The sequence below is a fragment of the Oryctolagus cuniculus genome, chromosome 15, assembly GCF_964237555.1.
Source record: "Oryctolagus cuniculus chromosome 15, mOryCun1.1, whole genome shotgun sequence".
In the NCBI taxonomy this organism is placed as follows: domain Eukaryota; kingdom Metazoa; phylum Chordata; class Mammalia; order Lagomorpha; family Leporidae; genus Oryctolagus; species Oryctolagus cuniculus.
Genome location: NC_091446.1, coordinates 26201546 through 26218703, shown reverse-complemented (window position 1 = coordinate 26218703; position 17158 = coordinate 26201546). Strand labels below are relative to the sequence as shown.

Below are 17158 nucleotides of genomic sequence, written 5' to 3'. Positions count from 1 at the left end.
TGCGATGCGCAAACGGACATCTGCCCTCCCCCATCCCAGCACAGGGTGACCAAGCCCTCCAAAATGCTGCACTCTTCTAACGGTAGTGGGAGATGCTTGCCAGGGACAATGGCCCGGACACCCATCTCCCTGTCTGGTCAGCAACCAGTCTTCCCTTGCACCTCCTTCCCCAACCTGAACCCAACCCTGCTTGCTCAGCTGTAAAGACAGCCAGCGGCTCCCACTCCCTCGGAGCTACTGGTGAAAAAGGCAGAAAGAGTAGCCTGAGGCTGCTATTACCACAAACTCCAGTTCTCTTTCCAACAAGGAAATCAAAGGCACTTCAGAGACCAACGTGCAATCTAGGGCAGCAACCAACAGCTTGTTTTAATTGTTGAAATTAATGCTTTGAGCATCCGAAATGCTCCTTTAAATGCCTAATTTGCAAATAAGATGCAGGCTGCAGGTCTTTGGCGGTTGAGCTGGGGGCTGTGCGTCTCTTCCAAGTACAGGAGCACAGACACTCAGACAGGGCACCGTGTTTACGTGGTAAGGTGTGAAGGATGCGAAGACAGGGCCGGCAGAGATGAAAGGGGGCCGGGCCCGGTCAACCTTCGCCCTTCTCATTAAGTGTGGGGCAGGAAGGGGGAGGGGCGGCCGGCCGCTCCTGGGAGACCACAGCCAACAGTGGCCTCCTGGTGTCTGGAGACGGAGCATCATTTAAGAGGAAATGAACCCGGCTAAGGGTCACGTCCAGAGAAGGGATAAAAGGAAAAGCCACAATTCTCCTCACACCGCTGGACACAATGGCTTGAAGAAGGAAATCGGGGCCCAGTGCCCGGCGTGGAGGTGGGGCAGGGGGCGCGTCAGTCTCCTCTGCCCCCCAGCCCGGGGCCTAGGGGGACACAGCGCAGCCAGCGCGGGCGGCGGCGCGCCACTCTCCCTCCCCCGGGCCTGAGCGCGCGCGAGCCCCCGAACCCTGCAGCGGGCTGCCCGGCGAGGGGCTGACGAGAGCTCCCCCCACACCCACCCATCACAGCTCAGGCGGACAGATGACCTCACCGTTGTGACAGACAAGGGCAGCCACTCGCCAATTCCAATGCCAAAAAAAGAAACGGGGCCGAGGGGGAGTGGGGGAGGCACAGAAAAGGCTTCCCTGGAGATCAGAGCCCGGTGGAGAAACTCTGCACCGAGGGCCGCCCGTGGGCGCGGAGCTCCGGGGCTGCACGGCGCGGGCGCCGGGGACCCCTGGCCAGCCTCCCGCGGGGGCCACCGGGGCGGTACTCACATAGTGCTTGGAGGGGTTCCTCCGCTTCTCCACGTCCACCACGGTGGCGTCTTGCACGCAGTAGGCGAGCATCTTCCCCCACACACAGCGAGTGGCGCCCCCCGGCGACGTCACCTTCTCATCCCGGCCGGGCTCCGGCTCCTTCTCCCGCTGCCCGGGTCCTCGGGGCCAGCCGCCACCTCGGCCCAGCGCGCCGATAGCTGCCCGGGCTCCCGGCGCGCACAGGTCGGACGCCGGGGCGGGGAACGGTCCCGGAGGGCTCGCGGGCTCCGTGCGCCCCGGAGGCTCCCCGTGGGCCCGCCGCGCGAGCCCCTTGCCTCCCGCGCCGCCGCCGCGCTCCGGCTCGCCCGCCGCTCTCTCCGCCGCCCGGTGGGTCCGGCGGGAACTGGCGGAGCAGAGGAGGGGCGGGGGTGTGTCCCGCCGGCGAGGACACGGGGCGGGGGCCCCGGAGCCTGCTGTCAGCGCGCTGGGGAGGGGCCGGCGGCGCCCCTTCGCCGCGCTCGGGCTCCGGGGGGCTCGGCGCTGGAGGAGGCTGTGCACTCGGGAGGCGGAGGCCGGGCCGGGCGGCAGCCTGGGGAAGGGAGGGGAGGGAGCAGAGCGCGGGGGAGGGGCTCCGGGCAGGGGGAGGGGCTCGCGGCGCCGGGAAGGGGGCTGCAGCCCGCGCGAGTGGCGGGGGCGGGTCGGCGCGCCCCCACCCGCGCGCGGAGCGCGGCCGGCGGCCTGGCGCGGCGCTGGGCGGGTTCGCCGGGCACAAAAACTCCGGGTGGCTTTGGAGGGAGGCGGGCTGGGGGAAGTGAACCCAGCGCGCCCCCCTCCCGGCTTTCCGTCGCGGAGCGGATCTGTGCCTTTTTGTCCCCACCCTTGCCTCCCCCTACCACTCCTAGCCCCACAGCTCTTCGCTGAAAAGTAGTTTATTACCCGGCTACTACTGCCCAGGGCCCAAGGAGGAGACGGGAACCGGGAAGGGGGCGGCATTAAATCCTTAAGCTGGAGCGCCTGCAGAGGCGCCACCTGCCCCTCTGCGCGTCACAAAGGGTGCGCTCTCCCCGGAAATGGGATCGATCCTCCGTTGTAGGAGCCCATCGATCTGGGCCTGTGTAACTAACCTGTGACATCACTTACCAATGACAAGGTTACACGGACTCCGCAGAACACCACTGCCCTAAGCCCGGGCCTCCCCTGGGACCCTCGGGCGCGAGGGAAGGGAGCGTACAATGGTGGGAAAATCCACCGGGTTGGGAGCCAGCTCCGCAGGAGCCCCAGGCTTTCTCGCTGTTCTTCCCTGTGCCCTGGAAAACGGACTTTCCAAACCATTAGTCCATCTCTGGACTTGGAGCACAGTTATTATTTAATTCAATTTAGCTTCCCCTGCCCCCACAACCCCCGCATCCATTTCAACATTTTTTCCATTCTGCTTTCAAACCTTTAAAGGAGTAGTGTTTTCACAACTAATCCAATTGTTTCACAATTGCAATAAAGCTTTGTGACTGTGGACCAACGAGAAACATGTGAAATGAGAGGAGGACTCGTGTGATCTGATAGTATTAATATTATTTTGTGCTTTGCACCGTCCGAGACCCTGCCCCAATCTAAGGCTGTATTCACACACTTGCTTGGCGCAGGGGACCCCACTGTTTCTCCAGCCTCCAGGGGGAAGAGTGCTGGGCACAGAACAATGGGGCCTGGAAGGAAATGAAGGTAGTTGCTGGGGTCCAGGCTGTGAGGTCTTGGTTGCAGGCACAGGGCTTCGGTGTGATGGGAACACACTGTGCGTGCTGAGCAGGAGTCTGGCGGTGATGCTCAGTTGATGCGGACAAGGGGAGAGGTCAAGGATTGTTCCCCAAAGGGGTGGGAAGCCGGCCCAGAACAGGTCCTCGCACTGAGCTCCAGAACCTGGGAAGGCACTGGCCCAGCTCCGAGTCCTCTCTGATGATGGATTGTGAAAGCCTGTGGATGATGATACAATGAGGCACAGTGGCACTCAGCTGCTCTTCCTCTGTGGATGGCAAAGCATCCCAGAAGAGCTAATCACCGTTGAGAAGCCACTGGGGAGGGGAGCTGGTGCACAGCTGCTGGAGAGAAGGCAGAAGTGGGGGTTTTGCTTGCCCTGGGTCCCTTGTGGATCAGAGCAGTCGGCCCACCTACTCCACCACCCCGGGTTTCCTTCCAACCCTCCTCTCTCTGAACCCGGGTCCACCCTGATGGCAATGCTAAGCACATAATTTATTCCTCGGTTTTATAGAGGAGCAAGCAGAGGCCTAGAGAGTCAAAGCAAGCTGCCTGAGGCCATGCAGCTAGTTAGCCCCAGTGGGCAGTCTTCCCCCACCCCCACACTGATGTGCCTATCCACAAGCATGAAGACCTTGTCCGAAGAGCAGCCTTAGCACTAACACTGTACTAACACGTGCGCTGCCTGAATGCCGCGTCCCTGGGTCCCTGGGCTCCAATCCTCCACCCACAGGAGCATCACAAGTACCCTGGGATCCCCAGCAAGGAGGACTGGATGCCCCTCCTGGGCAGGGCCATGTGCACCCACCCCGCAGTCTCCCATCAGCTACCCAGATGCAGAGCCCACACCACCTCCTCTCGCAGGTAGGGTTTTGTGACCACCCCAAAGAAGCCAGCATATGGCAAGGCGCTGGGCAAAGTCATGTATAATCCCCTCTTCCTCCTCAGAAGTCTCATGGCATCTGCTGATCGTTCATGTGTTGCCCGATCACAGGTCAGTCTCTAGTGGACTGAGCCTCAATGACACCATTTATTGTTATTTGTCTTCCTGGTGCTCGGGTTGTGGCTTCAAAACCAGTAGGAAGCCCAGGAGGACCTGGGGGATCATGAACATGGACTCTTGGACTTTGACATCACCCTGTTCCTCCCCAGCCCCACCCCACCCTCAGCTCTGCCACCTTGTGGCCCACTGCCTGCCACCTGCTGCACACACGCTAGCCAGCATAGGCCTTCCTTCAGGCCGGGCGCTTAGGAACTGTTGGCTTCTTGAAGCATGGGGATCGGCCGGCGCCGTGGCTCACTAGGCTAATCCTCTGCCTTGCGGCACCGGCACACCAGGTTCTAGTCCCGGTCGGGGCGCCGGATTCTGTCCCGGTTGCCCCCCTTCCAGGCCAGCTCTCTGCTATGGTCCGGGAGTGCAGTGGAGGATAGCCCAAGTGCTTGTACTGCTGCACCTGCATGGGAGACCAGGAGAAGCACCTGGTTCCTGGCTTCGGATCAGCGCGATGCGCCAGCCGTGGCGGCCATTGGAGGGTGAACCAATGGCAAAAGGAAGACCTTTCTCTCTGTCTCTCTCTCTCTCACTGTCCACTCTGCCTGTCAGGAAAAAAAAAAAAAAAGGCACGGGGATCTCCTTGGGTACCTGCAGGTGCTGCCACTGCCCAGTGACACTCAGGAGGGGTTGGAGCATGAAGACCTGGAGCAGGACTTACCCAAGCTGGGTGCCGGTGCTGGCACAACTACGAACCAGCCTTGGGACCTTCAAGCTACTGCCTACCACTGGGTCTCTGGATGCTCCCTGTTTCTGGTGGTGGATAACTATTAGGTAAAGGGAAGTGTAACTGCACTATTAGCCAGAGATGAACCAAATGGAGTGATATTTGGGGCCCTCTCCTGGCCAAAGTGGTTTTTAGCACCTTTCCCTCCAGCAGTTGGCCAGGGCTGACCTCTGGCAGGGACAAGCAGGAGGGCCTGAAACGAAGATGCCACCTTACAGACCATAATCGGTCCAGGGTGTGTGCTCCTGTCTCCCTCCTCCTCCTTTTTCTTCCTCCTCTCTCTCTCTCTCTCTCTCTATCTCTGTCACTCTCAGATCAGCTCTAATACTGCTGCATCGTCTCATGTTCGGGGAAGTGTTTTGAGGATGGTCCCTCCTCAATTTGGAGTAGACAGAAGCCAACCTCCCGGGGAAGTAAACTGCTGGCCAGGTGTCCCCTTTCCTTGGTTGCCAGGGAACGGGACTGGGACCGGGATGAGAGCCCAGGGCTGCTGTCTGCTCAGCCCCACCACTCTCCGATTCCAGCCACAGGACAGTCCCCTCTGTTCACCAAACCACCAGGTGGCAGAAGCCATTCCTCAGATGCGAAATCTCAGTGCGCTTGGTAACGTGGTGCCACAGACAGTCTCAGCCTCTCGTCTTAGCCCTCACTCTGGTGAGGGTCCTTGGGTGGCACAGCTTGTTTGCTAGAACTTAGCAACTGAGCTTGCCCTAGAATTCAGGAGGGAAACCTGGTACCTTATGCAGCCATAGAGGTCAAGGACACAGTTTCACAGAGGAAAAAAAATAGTATTTCATAACCTCCGGGCAGCATCTCCAACCCTGGCCAGACATCTGGTCCCTGAACTAGTGCATTGTGTTTCAAGACCTTCAGGAGTGAGAGTGTGGGTGGTGTCAGAGCGTCCGTCTCGACTACTGAACAGCCTTGTGGTGCAGTCCTACCTGGTAGCAGCTTACCAGCAGTACCAAGTTACCTTGCTACAAAGGATCAGTCCATGTAGTCCCACAGATTTTCTTTTTCAAAATCCCCTGGATTTTCTAAGAACCAAAAAACCCTGAATTGGCCACTGGATAACAAAAGGAATAGAAAAGAGATGGGGGGGGTGTCCCCTTGGGAAATCCAAAGGTGGTTCCTTTAAAAACAGCCTGAGGCCACAAATAATCAAAACTAGGAGTCTGGTTTTGGTTTGATCCTTCTTGCTTTTTTTTTTTTTTTTTCAGTTCTCTATTCAGAAATATCATAGGCGTTACTGTCCTTTTCAGTCATATCTGAATCTATATGTCTCCTAGGGTGGAAGATTCGAGACTCTTACAAAGTCAAGTCCAGCTCCAACTCCAGCCCTGCCCTTTCTGGCCAAAGCAGAAGATATCCTCGTAGTCGGTTCACTTCTTCCCTTGGCAGGCTGGGTTTTCCCTCCTGGAGAATCTGGCTGGGGTTTGGACTGTTTTCAACAAGGTGTTGCCTTAAACAGGTTGCTGTCATCAGTACCATGAGTCTCACCGCCAGATGCAGAAATAGTACATATCCTGGAGAAGACTCTAGTGTATAAGTACCACAGACTGAGCTGAGCTGGCTTAAGAAAAGGAGAAGGAGCTTTATTGCCAACATAGAGTTGTGTCTCATGAAATCCACAGACATCTGGGCTTCTCTGAGGAGCAGAACCAGGTGGTAGCAAACCTTGGAGAACACAAGCAATAACATTGTCTCTTATCTCTGCTTAACATTGTGTGTTTGTTTTATTATTCCACCTGCAGACTTTTTCTCTGCTTTCTCCTTGATCTAATTAATCAATGTGGAGTGGAGTCCTGTAACATAAACTTGATCCTAAAGCAACACATTTGGTTAGGGAATTAGTTCTAGGAAAGAGGACTGGTATGAACAAGCCATGTCTTCCAAAATGTGGTAGACTTCAAAAAGTTCATGGGCATGGGAAATAGAATGCAAAGATGGGTTTATTTTGGTGTGAAAGTTTTTGAAATCCATGTCTATGAGCATAGCTACTAACTCATTGTGTGCTTTCTTGAGGCCTTCACTTGTTTATTTAATCCACTAAACAAATACTTGTTAAGTTACCACCGTGTGTAGCTTGCCCTGCTGCGACCTGGAGCTACAGTTGGGGGCAAACCGGACAACCTCCTTTTCCTTAGTGGATTTTACAGTTTTTGAGGGAGCTACACATTGTATTAAAAGTCGTAAAAATGCATGTAAAATTTAAATTGTGATGAATATTTTCAAAGTAGGGCGAACATATCTAAAGTATTCCATCCCTGCAGGTGGGAATAGGAAGTTCTGAATTTTGAAAATGAATTGATTTAAAGATTTCCGCAGTGCCCATGTCATAGTAATCAGAGAGGGCTTTGGTTCTTTACAATTTGCATCTTTTGAAAGGATCCCTATGGTCACCTGGTGGAGGGCCTGGTGGGTGAGGGTGGACAGCAGGGACTCGAAAGATGATCCTGGGATGGAGTGAGGGGAACTTTATATGGCCGAGTGGCCTCTGCTTGGTGCTTTGTTTGATAGGGAGAGGGAAATAGAAGTGATAAGGAGAATTGTAGGTTCTTGGCTTGTGTAGCTGGAGGGACAGTGGGCTATTGAGTCTTCTGACATTTTTTAATCTGTGAAATGAGGCTGATCCAGTCCATATGGAAAGTTTCCTGTAGCTATAATAATGATAATAATAGTAACAACAATCATAGTAATACCAGCAATTACTTTTCAAGTCCCTATTTTGTGCTGTGCCAGGAATTACGCTGAGTAAGCACTCTCCTCATGTATCTAATCCACGAGTGGAAATTGTCTTAAATTAAATTTTATTTCTTTTTCATTTGAAAAGCAGAGAGAGAGACAAAGAGAGCTCTTCCATCTGCTGGTTTATTCCACAAATGCCTGCAACAGCTGGGACTGGGTAGGGCTGAAGTCAGGAACCCAGAACTCAGTCTTGGCCTCTCACGTGGGTGGCGGGGACCCAATCACCTGAGCCGTTGCCGGCTGCCTCCCAGGGTACACATCACCACGAAGCTGGAGTCGGAGCAGAGAAAGGACTTGATCTCAGGCACTGCTAAGTGGACGCAGTGGCCCGAGTGGTGTCTTAACCACTGCACCAAAATGTCCACCCCACACATGGAGATCTGGTCACAGACGAGAACGTTGCTCCCTTTGGAACTCAGTCTAGCTGATGACAGTTATGCAAGGGAAAACCAAGACATCTGAATCTCTTCAAATCACTATTATTTAAATATTTGTTCAGGATCTCTTTTGTGGAATAAATATTTACTTAATAGAAGAAATAAAATTTCTATCAAGTATGCACTTTTCTGTCTGCATTCAAAGTAAGGCGTGTAGGACGCGGCTGGAAGCAGTGCTTTCTGAGTCGTCTTTTGTTTCATGGCTTCTCTTACCTGATAATGTCGCTCGCATGCTCACCACAGGTGAAAGCAACCTATGCCAAGACTGCTTTGGAGTCTAAAGATACTAGAATTGTTTTGTTTGTTTTTACTTTCATGGAGGTCAGAAGTTTCATACTCCTCTGGAGTTTCTGTTTTTACTTTTCATTTGGGATGGTAGGAATCCGATTTTCTGAACAGTTAACTTCTGGGGAGGCATATCCATAGGCTTGAACTCCCTCAACACAAATCTTTCCAGGCGAACAGCTCTGGGCCAGCCTGCACCTCTGCACGTCGGCCTTGCAGTTGGGGTGACTGCTGGCAGGCACGGGTCACCGCTGATGGTGCAGCTGAGTGCAAGAGCAAAGCAGCCAGCCCACGCTCCCTGGAGATGGCAGGTGCTGGCGAGGAGGGGTTTTGTGTTTCCACCTGAGGAGCTTGCTTACTGCAGTAGGAACTGGACCACTTGTGCCAGGAGACCCTTGGGCAATCCCAGCATGTCAGGACAAGACTCTTGGCCATCTGTCCATGTTGCCCAACACATGAGGGGCAGCCATTGCTCAGGACCTTAGAACTGAAATAGCAAAAACTTGCCCAGAAACTATGTAGGCAATGTCTGATGATGAATGGATGATACTGCTGAACTGTAAGAATGTCAACTCTTAAGCACAAGGATATCGGACCATTTTGTTCCCTAAGACACACCCCCAGGGCTGAGAACGATGTCTGACACAAAACAAGTTTTCACTAAATAATTGTTGGATGAATGAATGACTCTTAAATGGAACAAAAAGGGAACTACTGAAAACCTCCCAACTGAAATCTCAGAGTTGTACGTCTTTTGCTCATTGCCTTTCCAAATGAACCAACTGAAAACGTTTAGATTCTGTAAGAAGTGTTTCTTAACCTTCTCCCACATCTCGGGAGCACCAGTGCCTGCTTGACGGGTTACATGAAGGTCCACGTACGGACACTCTGAGCCGCTGTGTGAGGTCCTCTGCCTCTTTATTGCAGTGATGTCTTTGCACACTGCATATTCAGTGTAAGGATGTTGCTCCTTCATTATTTTTTTTTTTTATTTTTATTTGAAGTCAGTTACACAGAGAGAAAAGGAGAGGCAAAGAGAGAGAGAGGTCTCTCATGTGGGTGCAGGGGCCCGAGGACTTGGGTCACCTTCCACTGCTTTCCCAGGCCATAGCAGAGAGCCGAGTCAGAAGTGGAGCAGCCGGGACTCAAACCGGCGCCCACTGGGATGCTGGCACTGCAGGCAGTGGCTTTATCCGCTATGCCGCAGCACCAGCCCCTACTCCTTCATTATTATAAAAGAATGAATGAAGTAGAGCTAAGTGAATGCTAGATAAGTCTCTGTATGATTCCAGTGAGGAAAAACAGCACAAGGCACAGAAGGATATGTGCAGTGTACCATTTAGGCAGATGTTAATCATCAACAATACTACTATTTTAGGACACAATAGGCATAGGTTTAGGATTTGATACACCTGTGGTAAAAGAAATGGACAGGAAGAACCACCCATCAACTTCGTTTATTTTTTTAAATGTTATTTATTTGAGAGACAGATAGAGACCTCCCATCTGCAACAGCCAGGTCTGGGTCGGGGCTGAAGGTAGGAGCTGGGAACTCAACCCAGGTCTCACAATTACTCGAACCATCACTACTGCCTCCCCCCGCCCCGGGGTGCACATTAGCAGTGAGCTGGAGCCAGGAGCCAACACTGAGTATTAAACCCAAGCACTCTGATGTGGGAGGCAGGCGTCTTAACCACTGGGCTAAATACCCTCCATCCTTCCCCCAACCTACCAACTTTTAAGTAGCGGTTACCCCTGATGGGAGAGGGGCTGGATAATTCTGTAACTGCACTATAAGGTTTCATGAATGTAGTAAAACGTTAATATATTTTAAAACTGGTGGTGAGGACTTATTTTTTATATTGTTCTCTGTACTGTGAAGTTTGAAATATTGGTGATTTTTAAATAATTTACTATAAAGAAAAATATAAAATCAGCCAGTGGGGACAATGAATGTGCTTTGACAAGCACAGAAATCAGAAGTTGGTTCTTTAACATTTATTTATTTGAAAGGCAGGATGATACAGAGAGAGAGAGAGAGATCTTCCATCCACTGGCTCACTCCCCAAAGGTCCAGCCAAAGCCAAGCGCCTGGAATTCCATCTGGGTCTCCCACGTGAGTCAGGGACTTGAGAACTTGAATCCTCATTTGCTTCCCCAGCAGGTGCATTAGCAGGAGCTTAAGCTGGACTGGAAGCAGTGTAGCTGGGACTTGAACTCACCGATGTGGGATGCTGGGGAACCAAGAGGCAACTCAATCCACTGTGCCACAAGGCTGGCCCGAGTAGGGGTCTTTAATCAGCTTGCTTGGCAGTCTTCTCATACTCTTCAATGAAACTGATCCAGAAACTCGAAAGACTAGTGATGATAATTTTCTCTTTAAAGTTACTGATAATATCTTAACAACTGCTCACGTTCTTGAATCATTTCTATTTCCAGGGGATCAAAGGAGAATTAAATCAGATCTGTTCCAGGGGATACTTTGCTGGTTTTTACCTTCACTGTTCAGCAAAAAACATCCTTCAGATAGATTCTATAGCCTTATGACACGTTCCATGATACCACTGGCCTAGGTCAACCACAGCATTTCAGGAGTGAATCAGTGGATGGAAGATCTGTCTCTGTCTCTCTTTCAAAAAAGTAAAAGGGGCCAGTGCTGTGGCATAGCAGGTAAAGCTGCCGCCTCCATTGCTGGCACCCCATATGGGCGCCAGTTCAAGTCCTGGCTTCTCCAATCCAGCTCTCTGCTATGGCCTGGAAAAGCAGCAGAAGATGCCCAAGACCTTGGGCCCCTACACCCACGTGGGAGACCTGGAAGAAGCTCCTGGCTCCTGGCTTCAGATCAGCACAGCTCTGGCCTTTGTGGCCATGTGGGGAGTGAACCAGTGGATGGAAGAGATCTCTCTCTCTCTCTGCCTCTCCTCTCTCTGTGTAACTCTGACTTTCAAATAAATAAATCTTTAAAAAAAATTAAAAGAAAATTTTTAAAAGATTTATTTTATTTGAAAGGTAGAGTTACAGAGACAGAGAGACACAGAAATCTTCTATCTGCTGGTTCACTCCCCAAATGGCCACAGTAGTTGGGGCTGGGCCAGGCAGAAACCAGGAGCCAGGAGCTTCATCATGGTCTCCCACATGGATGTCCAGGGCCCAAGCACTTGAGCCATCTTCCAGTGCTTTCCCAGGCCATTAGCAGGGAGCTGGATGGGAAGTGGAGCAGCTGGGACTCAAATTGGCACCCATTTGGGATGCCGGCACTGCAGATGACGGCTTAATCCTCCACACCACAATGCTGGCTCCTTAAAGTAAATTTTTTAAAAGATTTTTATTTACTTATTTGAGAAGCAGAGTTATAGACAGAGAGAGGGAATGACACACACACACACACATGCACACACAGAGAGAGACAGACAGACAGACAGAGACAGAGAGAAAGAGAGATTTTCCATCTGTTGGTTCACTCCCCAGTTGACTGCAATGGCCGGAGCTGGGCTGATTTGAAGCCAGGAGCCAGGAGCCTCCTCCAGGTCTCCTACATGGGTGTTTGGGCCCAAGGACTTGGGCCATCTTCCACTGCTTTCCCAGACCATAGCAGAGAGCTGGATCAGAAGTGGAGCAGCCGGGACTCAAACTGGCCCCCATATGGGCTGCCAGCACTGCAGGCAGCGGCTTTACCCTCTATGCCACAGCACCAGCCCCAAGTAACTTCTTGTAGTAACTTCTTCTCTCACTTGAAACAGCCTTCTCAGTATTTTGGTTTGTTCTGAAAAGTAGAAAGTTAATTCTGGCTCTCACTGCCCACATGATTACAAGAACCCTAAGACGCGTGCGAAGCCTGCCTTGGGAAGGTGGTGGAGCAGCGTCGCCATGCCTTGTCCAGGACATTTGAGGGTACAGCCTTCCTCAGGATGGCTAACACTTGTGTGTGCATGATGTAACGGGGCTTAACCCTGCTCGACTCTGGCACAGTAGAATAGAAGTCACTGTTCCCTTATTTTTCCTCACTGTTTTGTCACCTTTTGAACATCACTACTACATTTTTGCCAACATTTCATGGAGTGGTTAAAAAAAAGACAACTTCCTTACAATAGCTTTTCAGGGTAACTAAGTGGCAGAGAAGGGGAGTGAGGAAGGTGAGGGCTGTGGGTGTAGACTGTCTGGGTTTGGTTTCCTGCCCTACCATTATACTTTATGCTACCTTGGCAAGTTGTTTAACCTTTTGAAACTTCAGCTTCTTGTCTATAAGATGGAGATAATAATATTTACCTTATGGGGTCATTGTCAGGTGAACATGAGATAATCGTGTAAAATGGTTAACACTAGGTCCGCATATGGTAAATCCTCAGTAAATGTTAGCTGTTATCATCACCATCATTAGTCTTTACAAAATAAGCACCATCTGTTCTCTGGTCCTGCTAAGGCAGCAGAAGATGGTCCAAGTATTTAGTCCCCTGCCACCCACGTGGGAGACCAGGACGGAGCGCCTGGCTTTGGCCAGGTCTATTGCTGCCATTTGGGAAATAAACCAGCAGATGAAAGATTCTCTCTCTCTCTCTCTCTCTCTGTGTGTGTGTGTGTGTGTTGTGTGGGTGTCTGGTGTTCTGCCTTTCAAATAAATACATAAATTTTTAAGTTGAAAAGATTGAACATAACTTTAATCTTCAAACTTCAAACACTGGGCTCACTCATTCGTTCAGCAGTTATGGAGTACCTGCTCTGTAAATAGGGTCAACCCCAGGGAACTCGCACTCCCAGTGAGATGTGTGCACTTGCAAGCTGCCGCCTGGGGCCAGTGATGAGGCAGGGTTCTTGCTGCTCCTCTACAGCAGCCTACTCAGTCCATGCTCCTGTTGCCCCTAATAAGTCCTATTAATAACTGGAGATTTGCAAGCTTTTCCTTCATAGCATGTTCCTCTCCTCCCTGTGCAATGTGTCCCTTGCAATGTGGGCAGCACTGGAAGGGTGTTTTCATCTCCAGACTTCTTTGCATATGTTTTTTCAAGAACATTAGGCTGTTCATTTTCCATGGATAGAAACAGAGAGCTCTGCTTTCATGCTCAACTGTATTCAGTCCCAAGACAGCACTGCAAACTGGCAGAGTCAATAAAACCAGATCACACAATTTACTGCACAAAATTTATGAGGACTTGGGTAATCTTGTTAAATATTTTTATTACTTATTTATTTTATTTATGTAGAAATATCATGTAAAATATTTTATTATGTAAAATATTTATGTAAAATTGAAAGAGACAGAGAGAGAGATGGAAATTGAGAGAGAGAAAGATCTTCCATTCACTGATTCACTCCCCAAATGACCACAACTTCCGGGGCTGGACTGGATTGAAGCTGGGAGCCTGGAACTCAACCCAGGACTACCGCATGGATGGCGAGGACCCAGGTATCTGAGCCCTCATCTGCTGCCTCCATTGGTGCTCATTAACTGGAAGCCGGGTAAGAAGCAGAACTAAGATTCGAACTCACAGATGCAGGCATCCCCAGCAGTGTCCACTTGGGTAATTTTTATTGCCGTAAAAGATGATTCCTCAAAACAACTTAACACCATCATTCTCTCTTGTCTTGAGTGGCTTTGTATGAGCATCTCTGACCTACTGCTTCACAAAGCTGTTGTCAGTGAGGCTGATACTGTGAAGAGCTGGCCTGAGGTAGGATATTTGTTATCTTGGTCTTGATTAAACTCATCAGACCCATGACAAAAGTTTCTTCTTAAATGTCCCGTTTTCCACCAGTGAAAGCCATCTTAGCTTTAAGGGTAATCATTTATGTCCACTTCAAGCAAATACTACATTAGTATACATGAGTTCATGTATACTAATGATTTAGATTGGCATCTAAAAGCAAAGGCAGGGAGGGGCCTTGGTGAGGCGCAAAACACGCAAACTAGTCCTTGCGGGAGCAGTGAGCTACACTAAGTGTGTTAACCTCTGGTCACCAAGGCAATCCCATTTGGATGTGCTTTATTGCTTAAGTTCTAACATAGTTCAAACACGTTTAGTTTATTTGTTTTTGTTTTTGTTTTTTTTTTTTTTTTTTTTTTTGACAGGCAGAGTGGACAGTGAGAGAGAGAGACAGAGAGAAAGGTCTTCCTTTGCCGTTGGTTCACCCTCCAATGGCCGCCGCGGCCGGCGCGCTGCGGCCGGCGCACCGCGCTGATCCGATGGCAGGAGCCAGGAGCCAGGTGCTTTTCCTGGTCTCCCATGGGGTGCAGGGCCCAAGCACCTGGGCCATCCTCCACTGCACTCCCTGGCCACAGCAGAGGGCTGGCCTGGAAGAGGGGCAACCGGGACAGAATCCGGCGCCCCGACCGGGACTAGAACCCGGTGTGCCGGCGCCGCTAGGTGGAGGATTAGCCTAGTGAGCCGCGGCGCCGGCCCAAACACGTTTAGTTTAAAAACTAACTTTACAGAATCATGTAACAGAAGCTGCTCATGTAAAAAGATCTAAACTTGTGCATCAGGCATTGTCAATGCCCACTGCCCCTCAGTCCTCCCCAGAGACAGGCAGCTTCCATGGAGTTTCCTCACACAGTGAGACTTCCACCCTCAGGAACTTGTATCTCTGAGAGTTTCCTCGGCTGTGAGAGTACACTCGGGGAGCCATGGGCTCTATGAGCAGCGCACAACCAGTGAGAGACTGAGATGGCTGGACGTGTTTCCCACCTTCCCTGACCTTTGGTGGGAGAATTTAGAAGTTAGTTCTACAGAGTCTGCCAGATGGTTACAGTGGGATTGAGCCCTGTTGCCAAAGTGCTAACTTGTCCACTGATACACCTTCACTGGCGTTCTCCATTCCCCGTCTCAATGCCCCACTGCCTCACCACCCTTCTCCAAATCATGTCCCCACATAATTACTCGCATTCAGATCATTGACATGGGACTGCTTCAAGAGGGCCCAGTTAGACACTGTGTAATACAGACACCAACATCCTCCAAGGATTCATACCCAACTGAGAATGGTAATAGTAGCAAAAATTGGGAGTGGCTGGCTGACTCACAATAGTTCTTCCATTTACCACATACATGTGGCCTCTTTTCATTTGAAGTGTTTCTTGGGGGCACAGTGGGTTAAGTTGCCTGCAATGTTGGCATCCCATATGAGTGCTAGTTCGTGTCCTGGCTGCTCCACTTCCAATCCAGCTCCCTGCTGATGTGCTGGGAAGGCAGTGGAAGACAGTTCAGGTGTTTGGGTCCTGGCCGTCCACACGCGAGATGCAGATGAAGTTCTGGGCTCCTGGCTCCACAGTGGCCATTTGCAGAGTCTGCATCTCTGCCTTAAATACATGCATAAATCTTTAAAAAGAAAGAAAGAAAGTGTCCCTGCCACATGGGAACTGCCTCCCTGGCAGTAGTGATTGGTTGGGGTTGGGCATCTGACCCAAAGCACTAATCATACTCCCACCCCGGAAGCTGTGATCGGTCCATGGGGAGAATCCAGACACCTTTCCTGGGATTTTTCTAAGTGGTGCTCTCTTTCATCTTCCTCTCTTTCCTCTCAGAGCTGTGAAACTATACAGCCACAGCTGACCTTATCATCTCTTATCACACAAAGAATCCTGTTCACAGGGAGGGCATAAGCAGTCAGTCCTCAGAGCCAGGGAGATGAACAATAAGAGCATCCTCGTGCACTTGAATCCCTGGGGCCAGCTGATACTAAGCCAGCTCATGTGTCCCTCCTTGCAGTTGGACTACACACCTTACCACCACGGCATATGCTAATTAGACAAGATCTTTATCATCTACAACCAAAGAATACTACTACAGATGTTTAACCTCGGGGCAGGATATTGGATTGGAAATGAGGATGTGAAGCAGATGACTTACTTTTCAGATAGTGTGTGTTTCCATTCTAGGATTTCCACTTAGTTCTTTGGTATGTTTTTGTTGTTGCTGTTTGGTTTTTAGTGTGTTGGTCTCCTGAATATCTCATATCTTCATCTAGTACCTTTTCTTTCTTTTTTATTTATTTGAAAGGCAGAGCCACAATGAGGCAGAGGCAGAGAGAGAAAGAGATCCTCCATCCACTGTCACTCCCCAAGATGGGCACAACATCAGGAGCTTAGCTGAGCTGATTCGAAGCCAGGAGCCAGGAGCCTACCCCAGGTCTCTCATGTGCGTACAGGGGCCCAAGGATCTGGGCTATCTTCTCCCACTTTCCCAGGCCATAGCAGAGAGCTGGATTGGAAGCGGAGCAGCTGGGACTTGAACTGGCACCCACATGGGATGCTGGCACTGCAGGCAGCAGCTTTACCTGCTACACCACAGCATTGGCCCCCATTTAGTACGTTTTCCAAAGGCTGCAATATATTTATCAAAGTTAAAGTCCTTATCTGCCAATTCTGACATCAGTGAGTCTGTTTCTATTGTCTGGTTTATCTCTTGATTATGGATCATGTTTTCCTTTTTCCGTGCACATCTAGTAATCTTTGTGGGGTGAACACTGTGAATGATACGTTGCAGAGACAAGACTCTGTTATCTTCCCCTGAAGAGCACTTTCTTGCAGTAGGCAATCAAATTACTGGTGGATCACATCATTTTTGTTAAGACTTGTTTTTAGGTTTTGTTAGGATGGGTCTATCTGACTGAATTTTACCCTCAGTGAATGCCTCAGACAAGGATGCAGTCTTTACTCTTAAGGTGTGGTCCTTTCACAGTTTCAATTAAAAAGTTCAAGTTGTTTGTCAAGCCTCTTTAATCAGGTGAGATTCTCAACATCAAACACTCTCTCTGTGACGGGCAACCCCTGGAGTCTGAGCTCCCCTTTCAGCTGTTGGTCTCTGTTCTCCCCGGGTCTCCTTGGAGTCTCACTTGCGCACAGACGGTTCAGGGGTCAGTCAAGCATTTGGGGGGAATTTATACACATATCTGGGGGCTTCCAGCTTTGTGTCTCTCTCCTT

General features: G+C 50.6%; 1 protein-coding gene across 3 annotated transcripts in view; it reads right to left on the bottom strand.

Moving 5' to 3' along the window:
• SH3PXD2A (SH3 and PX domains 2A) overlaps positions 1-1826 on the bottom strand; it is a 232798-nt gene extending 230972 nt beyond the window's left edge. Inside the window, exon 1 of one of the 3 annotated variants that reach the window (XM_002718709.5) lies at positions 1268-1826. In XM_002718709.5, coding sequence (XP_002718755.2) covers positions 1268-1339 — 72 coding nt within the window. In that variant the 5' untranslated portion in view covers positions 1340-1826. The remainder of the gene's footprint in view (positions 1-1267) is intronic. The other 2 variants (XM_002718708.5, XM_008270470.4) reach the window with 2 other exon arrangements.
• Positions 1827-17158: the final 15332 nt, after the last annotated feature.